At 44.9% G+C, this 16793-nt stretch overlaps 1 protein-coding gene across 1 annotated transcript; it reads right to left on the bottom strand.

Moving 5' to 3' along the window:
- Nucleotides 1-641: 641 nt before the first annotated feature.
- ZMYND10 (zinc finger MYND-type containing 10) lies at nt 642-15443 on the bottom strand. Its single transcript, XM_075286222.1, has 9 exons — nt 15352-15443; nt 5279-5387; nt 4155-4271; nt 4011-4064; nt 3207-3359; nt 1309-1397; nt 1134-1234; nt 876-1048; nt 642-788 (listed from the first exon to the last, which is right to left on the bottom strand). Exons 1-9 carry the CDS (start codon nt 15441-15443, stop codon nt 642-644), a joined length of 1035 nt encoding a protein of 344 aa, XP_075142323.1.
- Nucleotides 15444-16793: the final 1350 nt, after the last annotated feature.

The following is a 16793-nucleotide window of genomic DNA, read 5'->3' as shown; positions in this document are numbered from 1 at the left end:
TAGAGCAAGCCACCAAATAGTCAGCCACCAAATAAAGAGCGACTGGAGAGCGAGCCACCAAATAGTGAGCGACTGGAGAGCGAGCCACCAAATAGTGAGCGACCGGAGAGCAAGCCACCAAATAGTGAGCCACCAAATAGTGAGCAACTGGAGAGCAAACCACCAAATAGTGAGCTACCAAAGAGCAAGCCACCAAATAGTGAGCAAACAAAGAGCGAGCCACCATATAGTGAGTCGCCAAATAGTGAGCAACTTGAGAGCGAGCCACCAAATAGTGAGCTGCCAAATAGTGAGTAACCAGAGAGCGAGCCGCCAAATAGTGTGCAACTGGAGAGCGAGCCACCATATAGTGAGAGACCGGAGAGCGAGCCACCAAATAGTGAGCGCGTGGGTGGAGTTAAATTTTGCCCCTCTGTCTGTTCTTTGAGAGTTGGGCGGTATGTAAATAATCGCTTACACATGTATAGGGGAGCGGGTGTCCGCAGCCTTTACCCCCATAGTGACCTCAGCCAAGTATATACAGTGCGGTAACACTCAGCACCCAGTATCTGTTTGACAAGGGGGAGGAGCACAGACAGGTGTATACACAGCATATACTCTATTACTATAATGATGACCCCAGGTCGGCCATCTTGTTACTCCTAAGTGCAGTGTTCTGGTACCTGCTCCAGGACGAGCTCCTTCTTGGGGGGCGCGGGCTCGCTCACAGACAGATGGCTGAGAAATCTCTGCAGCTCCAGTAAGTTCGGCAGCTGATCGATGACGACGTCCGTGAGAAAGGGGCGGAGCTAGAACGACAGGACACAAACATCCGAGATAAAGGGAGCCCAGAAAGCGGCAGGACGGGGTCGGGGGGTGACAGCGGGGGGCGCTACCTTCAGCAGCTGTCCTCTGGTGAAGCTGTTGATGTTGTACTTGTGCTGGCACTCCGGCCGCAGCAGCAGGTTGTACAGCGATATCCACACCTGACCGTCCAGCTTGGTCATCTTCTGCTGCTCCTCGGCTGCCACGGACAGCCAGCGGCCGCCCTCGTACTTCTGCAGCTGACCTACAGGGAGGCGACAGTGAGAGATCTGTTATTTGGGGGGGGGGGGGGGGGAGCATGGACGCCTGGCGCCAGGTCCTCTCTATACCTTTACTCCGTCGGCTCCAGGGGCAATTGTGCAGAAGCTCCACCAGGACACAAGGCAGGTTGTGGGTGTTGAGCAGTCGTGTGGTCACACTCAGCGGCAGGCTGTACAGACATAATGGCGGTTAGTCACAGGGTGACCCTCTACACCCCCCACCCCATGGCTGCCAGCCCCTCACCTGTCTGTGCTGTCTGTGATGTACCGCAGGACGGACAGACACTTCAGGGCAATGTCAAAGTCCAAAGCTTCAGCCTGCAGCTTCAGCTCCTGGGGTGGAGGGAAGAGACAGGGGTAAGGCTGCCCGCTGCACAAGATGGCGCTCTACTATAGGGTACATACAATGGAGCTAACTCCCCCATCCTCAATCTATGGGAACACTTCAGACCCCCCACCAAGGCTCAAGATGGCGAGGACCAACATTATATCGTCTCCTCAGCGCATCATAGGGCGATGGACTGCCTGCTGCTCACATACACAGAGGGTGCAGCGATTACAGGTTGCTCGTGGCCCCTCTCGTGGCCTGTCCATTCTGCCCCAGTGGTCGACCCCCATGAGCAATAAGTATCCATCCTGAATCTGACTTACATCCAGAGCTGCAATCACAATACTGCTGTGATTAATACAATCTATTACCATCTGTTATCAGCCATGTCAGGGGGGGAGAGGCCGACTGTAGGACAGGGGAATACAATCTATTACTATCTGTTATCAGCCATGTCAGGAGGGGAGAGGCCGACTGTAGGACAGGGGAATACAATCTATTACTATCTGTTATCAGCCATGTCAGGAGAGGAGAGGCCGACTGTAGGACAGGGGAATACAATCTATTACTATCTGTTATCAGCCATGTCAGGAGAGGAGAGGCTGACTGTAGGACAGGGGGATACAATCTATTACTATCTGTTATCAGCCATGTCAGGAGAGGAGAGGCCGACTGTAGGACAGGAGAATACAATCTATTACTATCTGTTATCAGCCATGTCAGGAGGGGGCCGACTGTAGGACAGGGGAATACAATCTATTACTATCTGTTATCAGCCATGTCAGGGGGGGGAGAGGCCGACTGTAGGACAGGGGAATACAATCTATTACTATCTGTTATCAGCCATGTCAGGAGAGGAGAGGCCGACTGTAGGACAGGAGAATACAATCTATTACCATCTGTTATCAGCCATGTCAGGGGGGGAGAGGCCGACTGTAGGACAGGGGAATACAATCTATTACTATCTGTTATCAGCCATGTCAGGAGAGGAGAGGCCGACTGTAGGACAGGGGAATACAATCTATTACTATCTGTTATCAGCCATGTCAGGAGAGGAGAGGCTGACTGTAGGACAGGGGGATACAATCTATTACTATCTGTTATCAGCCATGTCAGGAGAGGAGAGGCCGACTGTAGGACAGGAGAATACAATCTATTACTATCTGTTATCAGCCATGTCAGGAGGGGCCGACTGTAGGACAGGGGAATACAATCTATTACTATCTGTTATCAGCCATGTCAGGAGAGGAGAGGCCGACTGTAGGACAGGGGAATACAATCTATTACTATCTGTTATCAGCCATGTCAGGAGAGGAGAGGCCGACTGTAGGACAGGGGAATACAATCTATTACTATCTGTTATCAGCCATGTCAGGAGAGGAGAGGCCGACTGTAGGACAGGAGAATACAATCTATTACTATCTGTTATCAGCCATGTCAGGAGGGGCCGACTGTAGGACAGGGGAATACAATCTATTACTATCTGTTATCAGCCATGTCAGGAGAGGAGAGGCCGACTGTAGAGTACAATCTATTGCTCCCTGTTATCAGTCATGTCAGGCTGGGTGTAATGTCCCTGCTGTCCCTCATACTCACTGCTTTGTGTCACATATCTCCCTTAATAGGGAGTCCTCACTGCTGTATAATATCAGGCTCTGTATATAGATATATTTAGATTTTTTGCTTCTCCTATGTGCATTTGCTCAGGATCCTGTAGGAAGCAGCTGGAGAAATATTCTGCAGTAAAGGGGGGTCTTTGTGTTGCTGCCCCCTACTCCCTGACTCTGGACTTGGCAGTAAATTATGGGCTGTACCTCCAGAGATGAGGTCTCGCTGGTAGAGTTGGGCAGCAGCCTGTCCTGGCCTTGGATTTCCCCTGTAGAAGAGCGTGACAGCAGCAGCGTTAGCTTCCGATGGCAATAGTCAATGAGATCCAGCGCCAGATCCTCCGCAGATTCACAGACATCCTGGAACAGACACAAGAGTCACATGATCTCCTCTGTACAAAGAGTGGTCTGTATCACATCTGCTTACTGTCAGTGAATGAAAACCGCCCCATCCCCGGGAGAGTGCTGCTTGTTACAATGTACTAGAAGATAGAAGTTAGTGATCTCCCGACACAGGACTGCTGCGTTACAAGACCTGAGAGCAGAGCTGACAATCTCAAATATCTTCAGCTGCTCACAGTCATGGCCAGTACACAATCCCAGTGTGTTCACATGTACTGGTGTATACTGGGGCCTGCTCACTGTCCTGTTACTAATAATAATCCGGAGGGTTCTGTCCTTTATCAGGGAGTCCGGAGGTGAATACTTCCTGCTGTGTATATAATGCTCAGAGCCTGCAGTTATCGCCTTGCAGCTGCTTTATATCACAATGATATGTGACAGGACCGGACACGGAACCGAAATAGGAAGTGCATAAACTTTATGACTGCGATACAGTGCACTTGTCCAGACTGACGGACGCCATTTTGTTGGATTTGACAATTTCTTTGCAATTTAAGGATTTCTCTTACAAACACAATACTGATAACAAGATGGCAGCGCTCAGGGTGGTGACTTCGGTAAGAAGCGCCATCATAGTCCTATTATCCCGCGTCACCCTAAGAGTCTCACCTTGTGGAAGAATATCGTCTCCAGGAGATTAATAATGGTGGCCTCATGATGAACCTGCAGGGAAGAGACAGAGCTCACAATGTAATGCTACAGTCCTGTCATACCAGATGCCCCCCGTAAGGGGCGCTCTCAAGCCTCACTTACCACCATGTACAGAGGAAAGGTACTTTTGGGCTGGAAATCCTGCAGCTGACAGATCACTGGAAAGACTCTCTGCTTCCAGATCTCAACGCTGATCAACTCATAGATCAAGACCGGAACCTAAGAAAGAAGCAGCAACACATGAGGAAGGAAGGAGGGAAGGTGGATGGAGGGAAGATGGATGGAGGGAAGATGGATGGAGGGAAGATGGATGGAGGGAAGATGGATGGAGGGAAGATGGATGGAGGGAAGATGGATGGAGGGAAGGAAGATGGATGGAAGGAAGATGGCAGATGGATGGAAGGAAGATGGATGGAAGGAAGATGGATGGAGGGAAGGTGGATGGAGGGAAGGTGGATGGAGGGAAGGTGGATGGAGGGAAGATGGATGGAGGGAAGATGGATGGAGGGAAGATGGATGGAGGGAAGATGGATGGAGGGAAGATGGATGGAGGGAAGATGGCAGATGGATGGAAGGAAGATGGATGGAAGGAAGATGGCAGATGGATGGAAGGAAGATGGATGGAAGGAAGATGGATGGAGGGAAGGTGGATGGAGGGAAGGTGGATGGAGGGAAGGTGGATGGAGGGAAGATGGATGGAGGGAAGGTGGATGGAGGGAAGGTGGATGGAGGGAAGATGGATGGAGGGAAGATGGATGGAGGGAAGATGGATGGAGGGAAGATGGATGGAGGGAAGATGGATGGAGGGAAGATGGATGGAGGGAAGATGGATGGAGGGAAGATGGATGGAGGGAAGATGGATGGAGGGAAGATGGCAGATGGATGGAAGGAAGATGGATGGAAGGAAGATGGATGGAGGGAAGATGGATGGAGGGAAGGTGGATGGAGGGAAGGTGGATGGAGGGAAGATGGATGGAGGGAAGATGGATGGAGGGAAGATGGCAGATGGATGGAAGGAAGATGGATGGAAGGAAGATGGATGGAGGGAAGATGGATGGAGGGAAGATGGATGGAGGGAAGGTGGATGGAGGGAAGGTGGATGGAGGGAAGGTGGATGGAGGGAAGATGGATGGAGGGAAGATGGATGGAGGGAAGATGGATGGATTGCTCCTGTCCGTATGCCAAAATAAAAGAGAGAATACCTTCCATCATAAGTATTGTGTTACCTTTCCATGTGTGACCAGTAAATCCTTAATCATCTCCTCCTGTCCAGTAGATGCATTGAGGATAGCCTGCATGTTCAGCTTCTCTATATACTCATGCTGCTTAAACCACCTGGCAACGAGAGATAGAAGAGGAAAATCTGTCAGTCTGTGGCTAAAGAGAACACCGCCAAATACACATAGAATACGGAACTGTATATAGTACTGATCCTGAGTAAAAAACTGTATTATACTCCAGAGCTGCGCTCACTATTCTGCTGGTGCAGTCACTGTGTACATACATTACATTACTTATCCTGTATTATACTCCAGAGCTGCGCTCACTATTCTGCTGGTACAGTCACTGTGTACATACATTACATTACTTATCCTGTATTATACTCCAGAGCTGAGCTCACTATTCTGCTGGTGCAGTCACTGTGTACATACATTACATTACTTATCCTGTATTATACTCCAGAGCTGCACTCACTATTCTGCTGGTGCAGTCACTGTGTACATACGTTACTTATCCTGTATTATACTCCAGAGCTGCGCTCACTATTCTGCTGGTGCAGTCACTGTGTACATACATTACATTACTTATCCTGTATTATACTCCAGAGCTGCGCTCACTATTCTGCTGGTGCAGTGACTGTGTACATACATTACATTACTTATCCTGTATTATACTCCAGAGCTGCGCTCACTATTCTGCTGGTACAGTCACTGTGTACATACATTACATTACTTATCCTGTATTATACTCCAGAGCTGCGCTCACTATTCTGCTGGTACAGTCACTGTGTACATACATTACTTATCCTGTATTATACTCCAGAGCTGCGCTCACTATTCTGCAGGTACAGTCACTGTGTACATACATTACATTACTTATCCTGTATTATACTCCAGAGCTGCGCTCACTATTGTGCTGGTACGGTCACTGTGTACATACATTACATTACTTATCCTGTATTATACCCCAGAGCTGCGCTCACTATTCTGCTGGTACGGTCACTGTGTACATACATTACATTACTTATCCTGTATTATACTCCAGAGCTGCGCTCACTATTCTGCTGGTGCAGTCACTGTGTACATACATTACATTACTTATCCTGTATTATACTCCAGAGCTGCGCTCACTATTCTGCTGGTGCAGTCACTGTGTACATACATTACATTACTTATCCTGTATTATACTCCAGAGCTGCGCTCACTATTCTGCTGGTACAGTCACTGTGTACATACATTACATTACTTATCCTGTATTATACTCCAGAGCTGCGCTCACTATTCTGCTGGTACAGTCACTGTGTACATACATTACATTACTTATCCTGTATTATACTCCAGAGCTGCGCTCACTATTCTGCTGGTACAGTCACTGTGTACATACATTACATTACTTATCCTGTATTATACTCCAGAGCTGAGCTCACTATTCTGCTGGTGCAGTCACTGTGTACATACATTACATTACTTATCCTGTATTATACTCCAGAGCTGCACTCACTATTCTGCTGGTGCAGTCACTGTGTACATACGTTACTTATCCTGTATTATACTCCAGAGCTGCGCTCACTATTCTGCTGGTGCAGTCACTGTGTACATACATTACATTACTTATCCTGTATTATACTCCAGAGCTGCGCTCACTATTCTGCTGGTGCAGTGACTGTGTACATACATTACATTACTTATCCTGTATTATACTCCAGAGCTGCGCTCACTATTCTGCTGGTGCAGTCACTGTGTACACACATTACATTACTTATCCTGTATTATACCCCAGAGCTGCGCTCACTATTCTGCTGGTACAGTCACTGTGTACATACATTACATTACTTATCCTGTATTATACTCCAGAGCTGCGCTCACTATTCTGCTGGTACAGTCACTGTGTACATACATTACTTATCCTGTATTATACTCCAGAGCTGCGCTCACTATTCTGCAGGTACAGTCACTGTGTACATACATTACATTACTTATCCTGTATTATACTCCAGAGCTGCGCTCACTATTGTGCTGGTACGGTCACTGTGTACATACATTACATTACTTATCCTGTATTATACCCCAGAGCTGCGCTCACTATTCTGCTGGTACGGTCACTGTGTACATACATTACATTACTTATCCTGTATTATACTCCAGAGCTGCGCTCACTATTCTGCTGGTGCAGTCACTGTGTACATACATTACATTACTTATCCTGTATTATACCCCAGAGCTGCGCTCACTATTCTGCTGGTGCAGTCACTGTGTACATACATTACATTACTTATCCTGTAGTATACTCCAGAGCTGCGCTCACTATTGTGCTGGTGCAGTCACAGTGTACATACATTACATTACTTATCCTGTATTATACTCCAGAGCTGCGCTCACTATTCTGCTGGTCACTGTGTACATACATTACATTACTTATCCTGTATTATACTCCAGAGCTGCGCTCACTATTCTGCTGGTGCAGTCACTGTGTACATACATTACATTACTTATCCTGTATTATACTGCAGAGCTGCGCTCACTATTCTGCTGGTACAGTCACTGTGTACATACATTACATTACTTATCCTGTATTATACTCCAGAGCTGCGCTCACTATTCTGCTGGTGCAGTCACTGTGTACATACATTACATTACTTATCCTGTATTATACTCCAGAGCTGCGCTCACTATTCTGCTGGTACAGTCACTGTGTACATACATTGCATTACTTATCCTGTATTATACTCCAGAGCTGCGCTCACTATTCTGCTGGTGCAGTCACTGTGTACATACATTACATTACTTATCCTGTATTATACTCCAGAGCTGCGCTCACTATTCTGCTGGTACAGTCACTGTGTACATACATTGCATTACTTATCCTGTATTATACTCCAGAGCTGCGCTCACTATTCTGCTGGTACAGTCACTGTGTACATACATTACATTACTTATCCTGTATTATACCCCAGAGCTGCGCTCACTATTCTGCTGGTACAGTCACTGTGTACATACATTACATTACTTATCCTGTATTATACCCCAGAGCTGCGCTCACTATTCTGCCGGTGCAGTCACTGTGTACATACATTACATTACTTATCCTGTATTATACTCCAGAGCTGCGCTCACTATTCTGCTGGTACAGTCACTGTGTACATACATTACATTACTTATCCTGTATTATACTCCAGAGCTGCGCTCACTATTCTGCTGGTGCAGTCACTGTGTACATACATTACTTATCCTGTATTATACTCCAGAGCTGCGCTCACTATTCTGCTGGTACAGTCACTGTGTACATACATTACATTACTTATCCTGTATTATACTCCAGAGCTGCGCTCACTATTCTGCTGGTGCAGTCACTGTGTACATACATTACATTACTTATCCTGTATTATACTCCAGAGCTGCGCTCACTATTCTGCTGGTCACTGTGTACATACATTACATTACTTATCCTGTATTATACCCCAGAGCTGCGCTCACTATTCTGCTGGTACAGTCACTGTGTACATACATTACTTATCCTGTATTATACTCCAGAGCTGCGCTCACAATTCTGCTGGTGCAGTCACTGTGTACATACATTACTTATCCTGTATTATACTCCAGAGCTGCGCTCACTATACTGCTGGTGCAGTCACTGTGTACATACATTACATTACTTATCCTGTATTATACTCCAGAGCTGCGCTCACTATTCTGCTGGTGCAGTCACTGTGTACATACATTACATTACTTATCCTGTATTATACCCCAGAGCTGCAATCACTATTCTGCTGGTACAGTCACTGTGTACATACATTACATTACTTATCCTATATTATACCCCAGAGCTGCGCTCACTATTCGGCTGGTGCAGTCACTGTGTACATACATTACATTACTTATCCTGTATTATACTCCAGAGCTGCGCTCACTATTCTGCTGGTGCAGTCACTGTGTACATACATTACATTACTTATCCTGTATTATACTCCAGAGCTGCGCTCACTATTCTGCTGGTGCAGTCACTGTGTACATACATTACATTACTTATCCTGTATTATACACCAGAGCTGCGCTCACTATTCTGCTGGTCACTGTGTACATACATTACATTACTTATCCTGTATTATACTCCAGAGCTGCGCTCACTATACTGCTGGTGCAGTCACTGTGTACATACATTACATTACTTATCCTGTATTATACTCCAGAGCTGCGCTCACTATTCTGCTGGTGCAGTCACTGTGTACATACATTACATTACTTATCCTGTATTATACTCCAGAGCTGCGCTCACTATTCTGCTGGAGCAGTCACTGTGTACATACATTACATTACTTATCCTGTATTATACTCCAGAGCTGCGCTCACTATACTGCTGGTGCAGTCACTGTGTACATACATTACATTACTTATCCTGTATTATACTCCAGAGCTGCGCTCACTATTCTGCTGGTGCAGTCACTGTGTACATACATTACATTACTTATCCTGTATTATACTCCAGAGCTGCGCTCACTATTCTGCTGGTGCAGTCACTGTGTACATACATTACATTACTTATCCTGTATTATACTCCAGAGCTGCGGTCACTATTCTGCTGGTGCAGTCACTGTGTACATACATTACATTACTTATCCTGTATCATACTCCAGAGCTGCGCTCACTATTCTGCTGGTACAGTCACTGTGTACATACATTACATTACTTATCCTGTATTATACTCCAGAGCTGCGCTCACTGTTCTACTGGTGCAGTCACTGTGTACATACATTACATTACTTATCCTGTATCATACCCCAGAGCCGCGCTCACTATTCTGCTGGTGCAGTCACTGTGTACATACATTACATTACTTATCCTGTATTATACTCCAGAGCTGCGCTCACTATTCTGCTGGTGCAGTCACTGTGTACATACATTACATTACTTATCCTGTATTATACTCCAGAGCTGCGCTCACTATTCTGCTGGTACAGTCACTGTGTACATACATTACATTACTTATCCTGTATTATAATCCAGAGCTGCGCTCACTATTGTGCTGGTGCAGTCACTGTGTACATACATTACATTACTTATCCTCCATTATACTCCAGAGCTGCGCTCACTATTGTGCTGGTGCAGTCACTGTGTACATACATTACATTACTTATCCTCCATTATACTCCAGAGCTGCGCTCACTATTCTGCTGGTGCAGTCACTGTGTACATACATTACATTACTTATCCTGTATTATACTCCAGAGCTGCGCTCACTATTCTGCTGGTACAGTCACTGTGTACATACATTACATTACTTATCCTGTATTATACTCCAGAGCTGCGCTCACTGTTCTGCTGGTGCAGTCACTGTGTACATACATTACATTACTTATCCTGTATCATACCCCAGAGCCGCGCTCACTATTCTGCTGGTGCAGTCACTGTGTACATACATTACATTACTTATCCTGTATTATACTCCAGAGCTGCGCTCACTATTCTGCTGGTGCAGTCACTGTGTACATACATTACATTACTTATCCTGTATTATACTCCAGAGCTGCGCTCACTATTCTGCTGGTACAGTCACTGTGTACATACATTACATTACTTATCCTGTATTATAATCCAGAGCTGCGCTCACTATTGTGCTGGTGCAGTCACTGTGTACATACATTACATTACTTATCCTCCATTATACTCCAGAGCTGCGCTCACTATTGTGCTGGTGCAGTCACTGTGTACATACATTACATTACTTATCCTCCATTATACTCCAGAGCTGCGCTCACTATTCTGCTGGTGCAGTCACTGTGTACATACATTACATTACTTATCCTGTATTATACTCCAGAGCTGCGCTCACTATTCTGCTGGTACAGTAACTGTGTACATACATTACATTACTTATCCTGTATTATAATTCAGAGCTGCGCTCACTATTCTGCTGGTGCAGTCACTGTGTACATACATTACATTACTTATCCTGTATTATGCTCCAAAGCTGCGCTCACTATTCTGCTGGTGCAGTCACTGTGTACATACATTACATTACTTATCCTGTATTATACTCCAGAGCTGCGCTCACTATTCTGCTGGTGCAGTCACTGTGTACATACATTACATTACTTATCCTGTATTATACTCCAGAGCTGCGCTCACTATTCTGCTGGTGCAGTCACTGTGTACATACATTACATGACTTATCCTGTATTATACTCCAGAGCTGCGCTCACTATTCTGCCGGTGCAGTCACTGTGTACATACATTACATTACTTATCCTGTATTATACTCCAGAGCTGCGCTCACTATTCTGCCGGTGCAGTCACTGTGTACATACATTACATGACTTATCCTGTATTATACTCCAGAGCTGCGCTCACTATTCTGCTGGTCACTGTGTACATACATTACATGACTTATTCTGTATTATACTCCAGAGCTGCGCTCACTATTCTGCCGGTGCAGTCACTGTGTACATACATTACATGACTTATCCTGTATTATACTCCAGAGCTGCGCTCACTATTCTGCCGGTGCAGTCACTGTGTACATACATTACATGACTTATCCTGTATTATACTCCAGAGCTGCGCTCACTATTCTGCCGGTGCAGTCACTGTGTACATACATTACATTACTTATCCTGTATTATACTCCAGAGCTGCGCTCACTATTCTGCTGGTGCAGTCACTGTGTACATACATTACATTACTTATCCTGTATTATACTCCAGAGCTGCGCTCACTATTCTGCTGGTACAGTCACTGTGTACATACATTACTTATCCTGTATTATACTCCAGAGCTGCGCTCACTATTCTGCTGGTACAGTCACTGTGTACATACATTACATTACTTACCCTGTATTATACCCCAGAGCTGCGCTCACTATTCTGCTGGTGCAGTCACTGTGTACATACATTACATTACTTACCCTGTATTATACCCCAGAGCTGCGCTCACTATTCTGCTGGTGCAGTCACTGTGTACATACATTACATTACTTATCCTGTATTATACTCCAGAGCTGCGCTCACTATTCTGCTGGTACAGTCACTGTGTACATACATTACATTACTTATCCTGTATTATACTCCAGAGCTGCGCTCACTATTCTGCTGGTGCAGTCACTGTGTACATACATTACATTACTTATCCTGTATTATACTCCAGAGCTGCGCTCACTATTCTGCTGGTGCAGTCACTGTGTACATACATTACATTACTTATCCTGTATTATACTCCAGAGCTGCGCTCACTATTCTGCTGGTACAGTCACTGTGTACATACATTACATTACTTATCCTGTATTATACTCCAGAGCTGCGCTCACTATTCTGCTGGTGCAGTCACTGTGTACATACATTACATTACTTATCCTGTATTATACTCCAGAGCTGCGCTCACTATTCTGCTGGTACAGTCACTGTGTACATACATTACATTACTTACCCTGTATTATACCCCAGAGCTGCGCTCACTATTCTGCTGGTGCAGTCACTGTGTACATACATTACATTACTTATCCTGTATTATACTCCAGAGCTGCGCTCACTATTCTGCTGGTACAGTCACTGTGTACATACATTACTTATCCTGTATTATACTCCAGAGCTGCGCTCACTATTCTGCTGGTACAGTCACTGTGTACATACATTACATTACTTACCCTGTATTATACCCCAGAGCTGCGCTCACTATTCTGCTGGTGCAGTCACTGTGTACATACATTACATTACTTACCCTGTATTATACCCCAGAGCTGCGCTCACTATTCTGCTGGTACAGTCACTGTGTACATACATTACATTACTTATCCTGTATTATACCCCAGAGCTGCGCTCACTATTCTGCTGGTGCAGTCACTGTGTACATACATTACATTACTTATCCTGTATTATACCCCAGAGCTGCGCTCACTATTCTGCTGGTCACTGTGTACATACATTACATTACTTATCCTGTATTATACCCCAGAGCTGCGCTCACTATTCTGCTGGTCACTGTGTACATACATTACATTACTTATCCTGTATTATACTCCAGAGCTGCGCTCACTATTCTGCTGGTCACTGTGTACATACATTACATTACTTATCCTGTATTATACCCCAGAGCTGCGCTCACTATTCTGCTGGTCACTGTGTACATACATTACATTACTTATCCTGTATTATACTCCAGAGCTGCGCTCACTATTCTGCTGGTGCAGTCACTGTGTACATACATTACATTACTTATCCTGTATTATACTCCAGAGCTGCGCTCACTATTCTGCTGGTACAGTCACTGTGTACATACATTACTTATCCTGTATTATACTCCAGAGCTGCGCTCACTATTCTGCTGGTGCAGTCACTGTGTACATACATTACATTACTTACCCTGTATTATACCCCAGAGCTGCGCTCACTATTCTGCTGGTGCAGTCACTGTGTACATACATTACATTACTTATCCTGTATTATACTCCAGAGCTGCGCTCACTATTCTGCTGGTACAGTCACTGTGTACATACATTACATTACTTATCCTGTATTATACTCCAGAGCTGCGCTCACTATTCTGCTGGTGCAGTCACTGTGTACATACATTACATTACTTATCCTGTATTATACTCCAGAGCTGCGCTCACTATTCTGCTGGTGCAGTCACTGTGTACATACATTACATTACTTACCCTGTATTATACCCCAGAGCTGCGCTCACTATTCTGCTGGTGCAGTCACTGTGTACATACATTACATTACTTATCCTGTATTATACTCCAGAGCTGCGCTCACTATTCTGCTGGTACAGTCACTGTGTACATACATTACTTATCCTGTATTATACTCCAGAGCTGCGCTCACTATTCTGCTGGTACAGTCACTGTGTACATACATTACATTACTTACCCTGTATTATACCCCAGAGCTGCGCTCACTATTCTGCTGGTGCAGTCACTGTGTACATACATTACATTACTTACCCTGTATTATACCCCAGAGCTGCGCTCACTATTCTGCTGGTACAGTCACTGTGTACATACATTACATTACTTATCCTGTATTATACCCCAGAGCTGCGCTCACTATTCTGCTGGTGCAGTCACTGTGTACATACATTACATTACTTATCCTGTATTATACCCCAGAGCTGCGCTCACTATTCTGCTGGTCACTGTGTACATACATTACATTACTTATCCTGTATTATACCCCAGAGCTGCGCTCACTATTCTGCTGGTCACTGTGTACATACATTACATTACTTATCCTGTATTATACTCCAGAGCTGCGCTCACTATTCTGCTGGTCACTGTGTACATACATTACATTACTTATCCTGTATTATACCCCAGAGCTGCGCTCACTATTCTGCTGGTCACTGTGTACATACATTACATTACTTATCCTGTATTATACTCCAGAGCTGCGCTCACTATTCTGCTGGTGCAGTCACTGTGTACATACATTACATTACTTATCCTGTATTATACTCCAGAGCTGCGCTCACTATTCTGCTGGTACAGTCACTGTGTACATACATTACTTATCCTGTATTATACTCCAGAGCTGCGCTCACTATTCTGCTGGTGCAGTCACTGTGTACATACATTACATTACTTACCCTGTATTATACCCCAGAGCTGCGCTCACTATTCTGCTGGTGCAGTCACTGTGTACATACATTACATTACTTATCCTGTATTATACTCCAGAGCTGCGCTCACTATTCTGCTGGTACAGTCACTGTGTACATACATTACATTACTTATCCTGTATTATACTCCAGAGCTGCGCTCACTATTCTGCTGGTGCAGTCACTGTGTACATACATTACATTACTTATCCTGTATTATACCCCAGAGCTGCGCTCACTATTCTGCTGGTGCAGTCACTGTGTACATACATTACATTACTTATCCTGTATTATACTCCAGAGCTGCGCTCACTATTCTGCTGGTCACTGTGTACATACATTACATTACTTATCCTGTATTATACCCCAGAGCTGCGCTCACTATTCTGCTGGTACAGTCACTGTGTACATACATTACATTACTTATCCTGTATTATACCCCAGAGCTGCGCTCACTATTCTGCTGGTCACTGTGTACATACATGACTCACCCTCCTGAGCCGGTGTCCCGCACGCTGCTCCTCCGCAGACTCCTCGCCATTCCCGCCGCCTCTCCAGACATCAGCACTGAACTCGCTTCCATCTTCTCATTCACGAATGGATTCAGCTGTTACCATGGAAACTGAACGCACTATTTCGGAGCATGCGCAGCATCTCTCACCATGACAACGACTTCTTCCTGTCCGCAGGCGCGCTGCGCTGCTCTTTGTTATCTGGTTTGCGCGTGCGCGGAGGCGGTTTCCTCAGCTTGGCGCTTGGTTCGTTACCTGAGCGGAAGTTGATGATGTTCCTTCTGTTATTTTTGTCCTTCTGTTGTGTAACGATCGGAAGTGTCCGAGACGCCATCTTGGCACACCCAGTGCTTTGTTATGGTTTGTACAATAGAAGGTTGTCGGGTGTTCACCGGAGAAATATCCTATGTGATTAAAATGAATTAAATACAGATCTTCTTATTATATTATGTATCTAATCCTATCCTGTGTGATACTGTATACTGAGCTGTGTATCTAATCCTATCCTGTGTGATACTGTATACTGAGCTGTGTATCTAATCCTATCCTGTGTGATACTGTATACTGAGCTGTATCTAATCCTATCCTGTGTGATACTGTATACTGAGCTGTATCTAATCCTATCCTGTGTGATACTGTATACTGAGCGGTGTATCTAATCCTATCCTGTGTGATACTGTATACTGAGCTGTGTATCTAATCCTATCCTGTGTGATACTGTATACTGAGCTGTATCTAATCCTATCCTGTGTGATACTGTATACTGAGCTGTATCTAATCCTATCCTGTGTGATACTGTATACTGAGCGGTGTATCTAATCCTATCCTGTGTGATACTGTATACTGAGCTGTGTATCTAATCCTATCCTGTGTGATACTGTATACTGAGCCGTGTATCTAATCCTATCCTGTGTGATACTGTATACTGAGCTGTGTATCTAATCCTATCCTGTGTGATACTGTATACTGAGCTGTGTATCTAATCCTATCCTGTGTGATACTGTATACTGAGCTGTATCTAATCCTATCCTGTGTGATACTGTATACTGAGCTGTATCTAATCCTATCCTGTGTGATACTGTATACTGAACTGTGTATCTAATCCTATCCTGTGTGATACTGTATACTGAGCTGTGTATCTAATCCTATCCTGTGTGATACTGTATACTGAGCCGTGTATCTAATCCTATCCTGTGTGATACTGTATACTGAGCTGTGTATCTAATCCTATCCTGTGTGATACTGTATACTGAGTTGTGTATCTAATCCTATCCTGTGTGATACTGTATACTGAGCTGTGTATCTAATCCTATCCTGTGTGATGCTGTATCTAATCCTATCCTGTGTGATACTGTATACTGAGCTGTGTATCTAATCCTATCCTGTGTGATACTGTATACTGAGCTGTATCTAATCCTATC

This window comes from Leptodactylus fuscus, chromosome 9 (genome assembly GCF_031893055.1).
Source record: "Leptodactylus fuscus isolate aLepFus1 chromosome 9, aLepFus1.hap2, whole genome shotgun sequence".
NCBI lineage: Eukaryota > Metazoa > Chordata > Amphibia > Anura > Leptodactylidae > Leptodactylus > Leptodactylus fuscus.
The sequence above is the reverse complement of the archived record's forward strand: the minus strand, read 5'-3'. Positions and strand labels throughout refer to the sequence as shown.